We start from the raw sequence: 12,424 nt of genomic DNA, 5'->3' as shown, positions 1-12,424 counted from the left end.
TATCTCGTCCGACAGATTCCCGCTTTGTTCAGTCTTACTCGCGTTGTAGTGTTTTGGTACAATGCTCGAATTGGCCCAGTGATTGCCTCTGGACAATTATTGTTTTCAAGTTTTTTTTCCATAGCCTTTCTCTGCAAACCTGGTCAAACGCTTGTACCAGATCTATAAGTGCTAGGTAGACTGGTGGGCCTTTCTGGAGGGTTTTTGCTTTTATGGCACTCACCAGCAAGATGTACGTTGTGGTCCCTGTGTTTTTGGTAAATCCTGATTGAAATGGGTTGGCCAGATCTGCGTTTTTTTGCCAGGTCTGGAAGGCGTCCGCGGCAAGGGACCCGAAAACCTTACCAATTACGTCCAGTAATGCAATCGGCCGATATTGAGCTGGATCGTCCCTTGCACCTCTTTTGAAGAATGGAATTACCGTACCTTTTCTCCATGAGGCTGGTGTTTCTCTTGTGTTGTTACATCTCTTAAAGATTTCACTCATTAGAGGTACCCAAGCTTCCAGATTTTTATTCAATTCTAGATTAGATAGCCCGTCTGGGCCGGGTGCTCGTTAGTTCAACAGTTTCTTAATTTTAGATATAATTGTTTCAATATCCTCCGATATCCCCCAGTTTGCCTTGGAGCATGTTGCAGTTTTGTATTTTGAAAAGTGGGAGTTTGTATAGGTTGCTAAAATGTGAGACCCATTTGGCTTCCCCAACGTTGTTCATCAACAGATCTTCAGTTGAACCATTGGTGTTTCTAAATAGCGACCAGAAGGCTTTTGTATTTTTTCCGTGTATTGCCCTGAGTATATCCTCAGCATCATTTTGATATAGGGCATATTTTCAATGTGTCAGCCAGTGTCTATACTGTTTCTTGGCCTGGTTCAGCCTTTTTTTGATTTTCCGACGTCAAAGATTTTTTTATTAATTCGGGTTAGTTGCCTCCAAATTTTCCTTTTGTCTACCAGCTGTATATCATAGCTATGACGATGATGCTTTTTTCTTTTAAGGTTGCTTCATCTTTCTGTTGTATAGGTTTGAAGGAGAGAAGTATAGTCGATGACTTTGTATCTCCTTTGCTTTTGATTTTACTTGCCGAATTGTCTAGATACTTGCTTGTTATTGACTGGATTGCCCTTTTGGATAACTTTACTCTATTTGTTTATTTATTTATTTATTTAAATGTATATAGCGCGCAAACAGCCCAAGGGCATTGAGGCGCTGTTACTTGTAAGAGCTTAGTTAAAGAGGTACAGGAATGGTAGCAGTCATTGGTACATTATACATACAACAGACATCATTCAATACTTACAGTTTATGCAATTGGTCATTACACTACAGCTTATGCAGTGGGTCATAGGGATAGTATTCGTGCTGATGTGAGGGACCTTATGTGAAGAGGATGATTTTCATAGCTTTACGGAAAGTGATAAGGGAGGCCTCACCTCGGATTGTGGGAGGTAGGGCATTCCAGTGTGTTGGTGCAAGATATGGGAAGCTGGAGGACTTGCCATGGTTAGTTGGCTCTATTTCGTATTGCATTTTTAACTTCATGTCTCTCAGGGCTCTCCAACTTGTTTTTAAGATGTTATGATCGCTGTTAGAATTTCTAATGACTGCGAAGTTTACTGTCAGCCCCAGAAGTGGAAATGTAAGTATGGTCTACTGTGCTGACTTGATTATTGCGTTCCCAGGTAGGCACATTAGTGTTCGCTCTGTGTCGGGTCCAATGGAGATTGTGAAGATTTTTTCCAGCCATCCATTGTTCCAGCAATTTTCCTCTTGCGAGAATTGGGGCAGATCTTGCAAGGTGCTTTTTTTGATCGCCTATATCCGCGCAGATCGCATTAAAGTCCCTCCAGTATGTATTTATTAAGGCAATGTTTTCCTCAACAATGGGCCCTTTCGTACTCCATCTTCTGTTCCATATCAGTACTACAGCTTGAGTAAATGGCGAATGCGAGATCTGGGCACAAATTTCAAGGCCTGATCCTGAGCGGATTGCTATTATAAGGCCTGCTGTTGGGCGGCCTGTCAGGTCTTTTTTTGCTGGAGTAAAGATTATTTCATAGCCATCCAGGTGGGGCTTTGTCATGAGCCATGTCTCTTGTAGACAAATGTTATTGTTTGAGCCCAGATCTGCATCATTAGAGGTTGCAAAATGGCTGAATCCTCTTGTGTTCCAAGATATCATTTGGATGACTGAGGTGTTACCCTGTGTAGCTGGTCTTACTGTTCCTTCCTTCAAAGTCTCCCTGTCATTCGCTGGTGGCTAGTTTCCGGAGCTGGGTCTCATTAAGGATGTGGTCCATGTCCACTTTTTTGGGTCAGTCTTTCTTGAGAGAGGTCTGTTTTCCCTTTCCCCTTCTGAGTCATTTCCCTTTTGTTTGCTTACTTGTAAGTCTGTTTTTTCTTGTTTTAGGGGCACAAGTGGAAATCGCCTTCCCTCTTGCCTTTCTCCCCACCTTAAGCTTTCTCGTGGCTGTTCGAGCAGTCTATACTGTCCCGTCTCATGTTTTTTCTATTTTGTCTTTCTATAGGCTCTTGTTTTTCTTCTGTCAGCTCGTATCCCAAGATGTTTAACGTCTGTTCTTCCTCTTTTAATTGATTTCATATTATTTTTGATTTGATATGGAGATAGGAGCAGTCTCTTCTGTCATTCTGACATGGTTCTACTATCCAAATGTCCTCGTTTTGGAGTTGCTGAAGTTTTGGTATTTGTTGAAATAGTCCCAGTATAGTTGTTCTGTTCAGGGTCAGCTTGTCCTCCAGTTTTTTAGTTTGCTTCATCTTGAAGATACAGTTGCTCTGTATTTTTCTCAATGTTTCGGCTTTTGATTTGTAACCCCTTTCTTGCCTTTCTGTTGGTTTCTTGGGTGAGTTGCTCCTTGCTTTGGTAGGTGGCTGTTTGTTCCTTGTGCTCTGATCACGAGTGGACTTGCATGGGGATTTGCTTGATGATTTTCTTGGCTCCCTTGTCTTTTTGTGACCGAATCCCACGTTTAAGTCCAGGGTAAACAACATAATTACGTGTGTGGACAGAGAACAAAATATCCTAGATACTATCACCAGAGCACACGGCAGAGATGACATCCCATATGCAACAGGAACATATTGCACCATGAGCTATTTAATAGCCTTCCCCAATCATTTCTTGAAACATGAATATTTGAAACCACAGAAACTATGTGGGCATGGACAGGAATTAGTAGAACCCTACACACATGAAGATTACACAACTCTTTACAACTTGCAAGCACCTCATCACCAGCTGTGACACTCTATCTTCTCTGCGTACTAGATTTTGGCTTGCCTATGGGATAAACAAGATAACGCCTTTTACATTCAGTTACGGCTGCTGCCTGCGCCGGCCGCACCATGTACCTGTCTGCTCTTGGGCATTGTATCACAGGTGGTGCGGGCGCCACAGCTTCTGGGGTTGTTTTGTTCCCTACGGTCACGGGAGGCACCAGTGGAGTGACCCGCAATTGTTCTGTTGTTCTGCTTGGTTCCTTCTTGTTTTTCTTCTCAGTACCGTTCTTGTCTGTCAGTGTGTGGCTCCTCTTTCAGACCATCATCACCAACAACACTTCCCAGTCCCGTGGGACCCCCGTGGTTATGTTGCTTTTGCACCATGTTAATTCCAGGGGAGAAGCTCAGCCCGTTGTGTGGGGGATCCGGTCCCCGACCCTGCCCTGCTTAACCTCAGCTTGGGACAGAAAGGGGCTGGATCTCCTGCTTGCATCCTGGATGACTCGTGACCCGATACCTCCAAGAAGAAAGTGAAAGGATCATCGCAGCCAGGACATGGTCAGCAACGCCCCAGTAATCAAGCCTTTGACAAGGCCATGCCTACGTAACACATATGGTTAATGTTGATGGAGGAAAATGATTGCATACTCATGTATACTTTCACGAAATTCTGGTTAGAGATTAAAACTATCCTAAAGGGGAATGCGACTTACTCCAGGGAATTTCATACCTGATCACGCTAAAGGAAATCCAGTACAAAGAGTATAGATTATTATTATAGCAGCTCTTTTTTATGTTATATTTTCCCATGGATTAGAAAAGGTATTTGCAGTTCACTTTATATGGAAATGGTCACTTTATTAGCTAAACAAAATGTTATTGTCTTCTACTCTCCTGTCAGTTTAACATTGTGTTTGATTGAATTGTCATGTGTTAAGTCTTTTAATTGACTATATAGCACTTTAAATAAAAATGTTAAAAAATATAAAATACAGGATAACCAAGCACTTTCTCCACAGACCAGGGCTTCTGAAAGTGCATGTGCACTTCTGTCTCTGAAATTAATCATTAGGAAGCTCTGGAGGCATGCACAAGGTTCACAGCTATAAACTGGCCAGGGGTGCACAGGGGTCTCTGGAACCTCACACAAAAATAGAATCATTCAGTTTGAGGTTCTTTTTATTTTGCAACGTTTCTTTGTGAAAGACATACAATTGCCTCATGATACCAAAGAACATACAGCGACACTGTCAAACCACTCCCAACACTCTTAATTTACACTGTTGTGTGACCTTCTTCTAGATTGGAAGTGTGGTGCTTTTCCGTTGTCAAAAAGGTTACCTTCTCCAAGGGTCAACCACCAGGACCTGCTTACCTAACCTGACCTGGAGTGGTGTACAACCCGACTGTGTTCGTAAGTATCGGATATTTACAATCGTATGTGCAATTGTGTTTGTTCTAACCATGCACAACAGACCAATAGATACCACCACCTCTGTTTCTAGAGTAAGGCTAAGAACTATGACTCGTAACTTAAACCGCATGTAAGAATCCGTCTACTGGTAACAAAAGTCCTGATGGATTTAAAATACAAGCCTGTTGTTGCTAGAGTGATAGACATCTCTTAATATTCACAACAGACTTAAATACTTGTGAAAAGTTTACAACAGGGTTGTACATGCGGATATTGACGGCAACAATAATAAGCGTTGAATCCATCAGCCGCAGTTTACACAAGTGATCCACATCAACCTGCATGTTCCTAATAATATGAACAAAAAGGGAGGTAAACTTCAACCCAAGTGATACAAATTAACTTGTAATTCATAAAAAATGTAAATATCAGCATATTGTTTACAAAAATAATCTCCGTCATCTTGTAGTCTGAAGTGGTGTAAACATCTGCCTGTAGTTGGCAAAGAGGACTATCTCCTGTATTTGCTTTACATGAGTGCAGACATCACCTTATAGTTTACAAATATGAGGAGCAGCCTTCTGTAATTAGCAAAATTACTGTTGCTCTGTGGCTGGCCTCTCTTGGCCCTTTTCCTGCTCCCACCTGTGAGGCTAAAGACCTTGGGGTCATCTTCGACTCCACACTCTCCTTCTCTCCTCACATCTCTGAGGTTGCTAAGAAATCAGACTACCAGCTGCACCTCCTCAGAGGTATTCTTCCTTTCCTCTCCTTCCCCCAGAAGCTCACTGTCTCTGTCTCCAGAGCCCTGGCTCTCTCTAGGCTGGAGTATTGCAACAGCCTCTTTCTAAATCTGCCTGTCTCTAATCTACGACCTCTGCAACTCATCCCAAACAGGACTGCGAGACTTGTCCTTGACCTCAAGCCCAGGGATCGTATCTCTCCAGGACTGAAATCTCTGCATTGGCTCCCAGTGGCTGCGAGGATTAAGTTCAAAACCCTCTGAATTGTCCAGAAGGCCTTCTGGGGCTTGGGTCCTCAATACCTTCAACTCTCTCTTCCTAAATATCTTCCTTCTTGTGCTCTTCGCCCATCCGCCTCCAACTCCCTCATGGTCAGTCGCTTCTCCAAGCAACGAGTTGGTGGTAGATCTCTTTCTTTGGCTGGGACCTCCTTCTGGAACTGCCTCCCTGAAACTTGAGGAGAACCATCTCAGGTTCCGGAAGCACCTCAAAACTTTTCTCTCTGCTTCTGCTTTTTCTCCTCCTCTCTCCTGCTGACCTCCTGGCTGAAACTGAAACTTCACTGGTTACCTGGTCTCCCTCTGATTTCATGACCAGGTCCCTCCCCCACCAGTTTAACACACCTGCACTGCCTGCCTGGAAAACCCCGCACTGTATCCCTACAGTCCCACTACCAGCACTTGACACCTGATTCTGAACTTTCCTTTGCACTTGCCACCTGCTGGCCATTACTTTACTTATTGTTATTATTCTATTCCCGTGTGCTGCACTCTCTCTTCCCTCAAACCCCTGCACTTTCCCCCTCCCCATCCCATGCACTTGCGCGATCTGAATGACACTTGGCCTAGTAGGATCGTTGTCTGTCTTCCCTTCGTTCCCCCTCCCTGCCTCGTCACACCTTGAAACACTTCATAAGCGCGTTATAAATGCCATATCATATCATATCAAAATCTCCAACTAACAGCATACTATTCTACTAAACTAATGGACACATCTTGTAATTGGCAACGGACAATAGTTATGAATGCGAGGTTGCAGTTAACAAAAATGTAAACATCTGCATAATCTTTATTTAACATGAGCCTTTAATTCTCAAAGGATATTCATATCAGCGTATAAAGTTGTCTTCTACCAAACATACACTGAAACCTTTAGCGTAAGCTTTCCACAGTGACGGCCTCGGGATAACCCACTTCAGGAAAATAAAACGTCTGCATGGAGTTCGCAAATATGATGCAAACAATAAAAATCAACTCCTACTTCACGAGGTTTATGCATCGGCCTTACAGAAGTGCCGAACCGTGTGTACTGTACAAATATGTGTTAACTCTAAAACAGATGTGTTTATCTAATAATAGGTCTTTGAACCTAGTTATTCATGTATGTTAACGGAAAATCTTTAGAACTTCAGAGTTTCTTGCTCTGGCTCTGCGGTGATGACCCAATAATAGGCCGGTGGCACGGCCACCACCCTATGTGTGCTTCCTATTTGTTGTTAGCATGTTTGCTCCCAATCTTTTATTTTTGGGAGTATTTGCCTCTTTTTAGGTGGTAAACGTGGCTGACACACGCCTCATCTGTAGGGCTGGCCAAAAGCTCAGCGAAGCTCAGGCTCAGTTCCTGTATTTCGTTTGCTATGGTTTGGCAGCTTGCCAAAAATCAACAGGCCTTTCCTTCCTTTCAGAAACAGTTCAATAAGACAGAGCGAGGTTTAACTGGTGAGACTAACGAGGCAGTGGGCATTGCCAAAGCAATAGCCAGCCTATCATCGCTAGGGGAATTGGCAGGAGCCATTTAACAAGGTCATCAGCAAAGTCCCCTTAGGTTGGTGAACCAAATCGTGGCACCAGAATTCATACTATTCTAAATACCGTTCATGATGTTTGCCTATATTTGAACCATGTGCTTTGTTCTCTGTTTTCTTTCAGCCCACCACTGCAGACAACCAGAGACACCTTCTCATGCAAATGTTGGGGCATTGGACCTTCCGTCCCTCGGGTACACCTTGATTTACACGTGCCAGCAGGGGTTTTACCTAACTGGGGGTTCGGAGCACCGCACCTGCAGATCGGATGGAAGTTGGACTGGGAAGCCCCCTATTTGCCTTGGTCAGTGACAGCAATTGTTGACGTGTGGTTTTTGAGGGGTGTGGGGTCTATTACAGCACTGACAGGTGGGGGTTCTGTAGATGCAGATGCTTAAGGGATTGTTAGCCATCTTTTCCCATTCTTTCTTTTTCATTCACACCCAGGGAAGGGCGCTCCGCCATTCAAGTGGCTGGAACAACAGGCGAGAATACACATTCTCTGCCTGCTGTTTCCAGCCAGCCGATGCCCTTCTTCTGGTGGCATCTTTTTTTTTCAAATGTGTTGAGGCAACATGGACCCGCCCTCTTGCATTCCCACCTCCCCAACCCATAAAACCAAAAAAAACCCTTCCCCACCCTCTCCCTTCCTCCCCACTTACCTGCTGGACCAGATCTTTGTGCTCCAGTCCTGGGGCTCCTCCCTCTCCTGGCCAACATAGAAATGGAAAAGGGACTTTGTCCCTTTTCCCTATGGCTGTGGCCATCTTGTTTTGTTTGTTTGTTTTGTTCTCAGGAGATTGGCATTGCTTTCTCCTGAAAAAACAAAGAAACCATTTGCACCCTGGGGTTACCCCCAGGGTGCAAATGGATTTCACCTCCACTGTGGGGGGCAGGGGGGCAGGCATGGCCTTTAATGGCCTCCAACCATCGCTAAGGCCCTTGCTTCAACTAGGCTTGGGCTGGCGGGCCGTTAAAGGCAATGACCGCCCCCCCCCCAGTGAGGATGAAAGCCATATTATATCTGCCACAGTTCCATCATGCTCAGTTTGGTCCCCCAGGAAACTTCTAAAACAAATACACATCCCTGCAGGATGCCAGATAACCAAGTGCAAGAAAATGATGTGATGTGTTTAGCTACAAAGAGGTGGAAACACAACAATTGCTTACAAAGGGATCTTCGATGAAAACCTTTCCACATGGACTTATCCCGAACGTGCTAAAGAATGGCCCAGGACGTCATTGTTAAGAGGCAACACGGCAAGGTTCTAAGGCAGGGTAGTCCCACTCCAGGCTTCTGGGGTCAGAAAACATGTTGGAGTTTCAGGATACCCCTCATTAATATTCATGAGGTACATTTGCATACAATGATTCTAAATTTGTGCACCTATTTTCTCATGAATATTAATGAGGGATATCCTGTAAACCCATCAGGATTGTGGCCATCGAGGCCTGTATTTGGACACCCCTGCTCTAAGGCTTGAGGAGCTTTGCCCAGAACACAACTGATTAAACTTTCTGGGCACAAGCCAATGAAATGCCAAGCTGACTTTAAACGGTGCTAAAACAGAATTCTATTTACAAAATGTGGTGATTGAGTTGCCTGCCTTCGGAGCCAATCCACTCATATCTTTACTTATGTTTAGATGGAAGGTTCCGAGATGCTTAAAACACTTCTCTGTTCTTCTGCCCGGCACTGTCCTCCAGGTGGAGTAAACTCACCCTGTTTTCTATCTCATCTTACAGCTGACCTGAGGCCCAATGGCAGGCCAGGAAGCACGGCGCGGGAACCCCCCATCACCAAGGTGTTAGGTAAGCCCGGCGCTAGCATGTACTCTCAGGGCGCTGCCACAGTGTTGCCCATAGTTCATCTGATTGCCATGTTTCCTGCAGCATCACCTGGCACTTTTCTGCTAATTCCACATCCCCACTGCTTGTACTCACCACCTCTCTCCACTGCCTCTCTTTCCATTCTGCTCATCGTCTTTCGCTATCACCATTGACACAGCACCGATTTCAAAGCTGGCATCTGTTAAGCAATAATTATTCCTGCATTCAGTATCATTAACAACCCTCTTGAGCAGCTTATAGCTGAGCGAGGATTAAACAGCCCTCATGAAATTTGAATTACTGGAATTAGTGGACTGTGTGTAAAATTCTTTGGTCAATTTCAGTTCATGAAAATTGAATCAGCATTTTAGACAAAAGTACTGGGGCTGTTACTGGGGCTGTTACTCACAGTTGATGAACTACACATGTGTTTACGTGGAGCTACAAAGGAGCATGAGCAGGGTGCACCACCTTCCTCTGTGCCTGAGGCGCTATATCTATGCATCAGGAAGTGGGGCAGGAATAGGATGACCCTTCCTGCAGACTCAGTGGATAAACAGGGAGAGTATTGCTGGCCTGGGAATTATGTACTAGCCCGTTGCGGCTTGTGAGTTTGAAAGTTGGTGGGGCATACATTTTCTGGGGAACGTTTTTAAGCAAGCGCAGCTAGGGAGTCCCACCCACATCAAAAGGGGAGCATGGGGTTCTTCCCCCAATGAACATTTTGGAAAAATGGCTTCCAAATTGTGCAATTTACTTTCCAAACCCCCAGACATATGACATAAAAAGCATTAGGTTTTACATACTAATGGTGGTACATTATTCTTACTTGTGCAAATGCGATGGTGTATTTTATAGCAGTTAGTATTGAGAATAGCTGGTACTATGTTGTATGCATAAAGACATGTGTGCTCTAGCACCTTGAAGCATCTGTTTGTACTAGATGGAATTACAATAATGATCTCAATCCAAATAATCGGACAAAGAACATGGCAAAGTACTACTTTATTGTCAATTTCATAATGTAGGGTGAACTCACAGACATCGGACTGATGCATGCCTGCTCGCACAGCAGCTTGATTACACGGAGGTCTTATAACCCGATATGTGTCATCTATGACATCATTCTATGTGGCAACATACAAAACATATCAAGGGAAGGGTTTGGTTAAGGGAACAAATCTATCTTATAGAACATATAAGGATTAGTACATCATTGGCTGTCCCATATCTGTCTGTAGGGCACACCTTGAACTACCTTTAAATACATATAGTACTGACTATAGCAGACAAAACAACAGTGGTTTGCTCTATGTTATATTGCAGGTTAATGTGTCCCTCAACCCCACTGATTGGTTGGCATACTATCCCAACCTTGGTCTTTTGACACTTTAGCAGCATGTACGGGAAACAAACCTTAGGTGTTTATATCCCCCCGTTTTCCCAATAAGTCCATCATCTCTCATCGGTAAGCCATCAGCCAAAGTCTTCTGTTTAAAGTTGACCTTGTTGCCTGTTCACTTTCCAGGAACATTTAAAGGAGTGTGAGCACACCACTATCTCAGCTCAAGGCTCTTATGAATCACTTTTGTTTTCGACTTCTGAGTCACATGTGAAGAGACCACACACGTGTCAATTTTCAGCCTCTTATTTACTATTTGATTTAATTATGCAGGGTGATGTTGTTCCTCTTGCCCTCTAGAGACTGGCTCACTCTATCTCATATGAACATTGTATACTTTTAATTGACCAGCAGTTTGGCTCTCATAGATGTTTTCTTCTTCTTTCATCTATGAAGAATGTCCCACATTCAGAGCTTATCCATGTACATTGGCTCGGGAGGATAGCTCAGGGGCAACGTGCTCAGCTTGAAAGCAAGATGACACGGAGCACCCCGGGTCCGCGCTTAGAAACCTCTGGGTATTAAGTGCGTTATGAATAGCCTATTATATCATATCATATACTCCCCTTGTGCTCAGTGCTTACCCCTTGAAAACAGCATCCTTAGCTCTGGGCCAACCTTGACGCATCGTCGGGTCTGCACACAGAGCTGTTTTTTCTGCCTCTCCTGATTCTACAGCCTTTGCCTGTCTCTGAGGTAGAGGGTTAAGTTCAATGTCAGCCATCACCCATTTTCCTACTATGGCCGTCCTTGCCACGTTATATATTCCTTAGTAAACTACTTCATCTTCTTTAGATCCATGATAACGTTAGCTTTAGGTGCATGCTACTTTTAGGGCTTTGATTACGTTGTTACTTCTAAGTATTTTCATATCATCATATATCTTCTTTGTGACATCTCTTTGTCCTCGTCAGATTTCACTTTAACGTCCATCCACAATATTCATTGATACATTCTGACATCTTGGCAGGCGGCATTCTTCCATGTAGCATCCTTCCACACTTTCAGTGCGAGGGTACATTCTGTATGGATGTCTTACGGACATACCATCTCTCATACACTCAATGAGGTATGGGACCAACCCAGCTGGTCCCGTTATTGTTCTTCTCTGATTGTTCCAATATGACAGCAGTGAGGGGGGCGGGAACTGGCGAGATGGTGTCTACCTGCAACTCTGCATGTTAATTATATAAATGGCCTATAGTGGACTGTCCAGCCACGCAACCTATGTTAGAATGAACACACTGTGTTGATATACTTTTCTAACTGGATTGCATTTTTAAGTTTGCTGGATGCGTGGAAGGGAATCCTGAAAACTGATATGGGGGGTCGGGGCACATATGTTTACAGATGTTTACAGTATTTCTAATTCCACCAGATTTAAATCACCTGTAATACGAGTTTGCCAAAACGCAAACCTGTGTAATTGAAAATAAATAGTTTACAGGAAAAGAAATGATTTAAATAAGAGGTACAACCAAATCTGGCGAGTTGGAGTTATTGGTCTGAAGGGGAGAGGGGCACGAAATGCGGATGCCTTGTTTTGGGTTGGGAAAATAAAAGCTTTGGATGACCATAAAGCGGTATAAACATGTTTCCATTCAATTTGGTTAATTTGAGGTAAACCAAAAATTGATATAATCTTATACAAAAAGGCGTTATACTTCCATGTGCGTAGCGTTGAGAAAAGAACATATCGCCCTGGGGGCCGACGTGGGCATGCCTGCCAGGTGTGATAGAGGTGCCTGCTTTAACGCAACCTCAGGCACTTCTCAGCAGTGAGACCTGTACTCGTCAGGCAGAGACGCGTATACACGGCGCAGGTTCGAATCCCGGCAGGACCGACTCAGCCTTTCCGCCCTCCCGATATTGAAAACGGTAGCATTGCTGGACCATCTCATACAGTTATCGCCTCGGATGTGACATGACAGAACACAACACTCATCAAGCATGCTCTGCTCGGGTGTTGGCCCTGTATCCAACAAACAG

At 44.1% G+C, this 12,424-nt stretch overlaps 1 protein-coding gene across 1 annotated transcript in view; it reads left to right on the top strand.

The window, feature by feature from the left end:
- CSMD2 (CUB and Sushi multiple domains 2) overlaps positions 1–12,424 on the top strand; it is a 2,010,406-nt gene that overhangs the window by 1,972,241 nt on the left and 25,741 nt on the right. The window contains exons 63-65 of the mRNA XM_069622557.1: positions 4,545–4,656; positions 7,328–7,507; positions 8,950–9,015. Of these exons, the coding sequence (XP_069478658.1) occupies positions 4,545–4,656; positions 7,328–7,507; positions 8,950–9,015 (358 nt within the window). The remainder of the gene's footprint in view (positions 1–4,544; positions 4,657–7,327; positions 7,508–8,949; positions 9,016–12,424) is intronic.

Source organism: Ambystoma mexicanum, chromosome 11, assembly GCF_040938575.1.
Source record: "Ambystoma mexicanum isolate Mex_15411 chromosome 11, UKY_AmexF1_1, whole genome shotgun sequence".
Taxonomy (NCBI): Eukaryota; Metazoa; Chordata; class Amphibia; order Caudata; family Ambystomatidae; genus Ambystoma; species Ambystoma mexicanum.
This window is presented reverse-complemented; position numbering and strand designations above follow the sequence as displayed.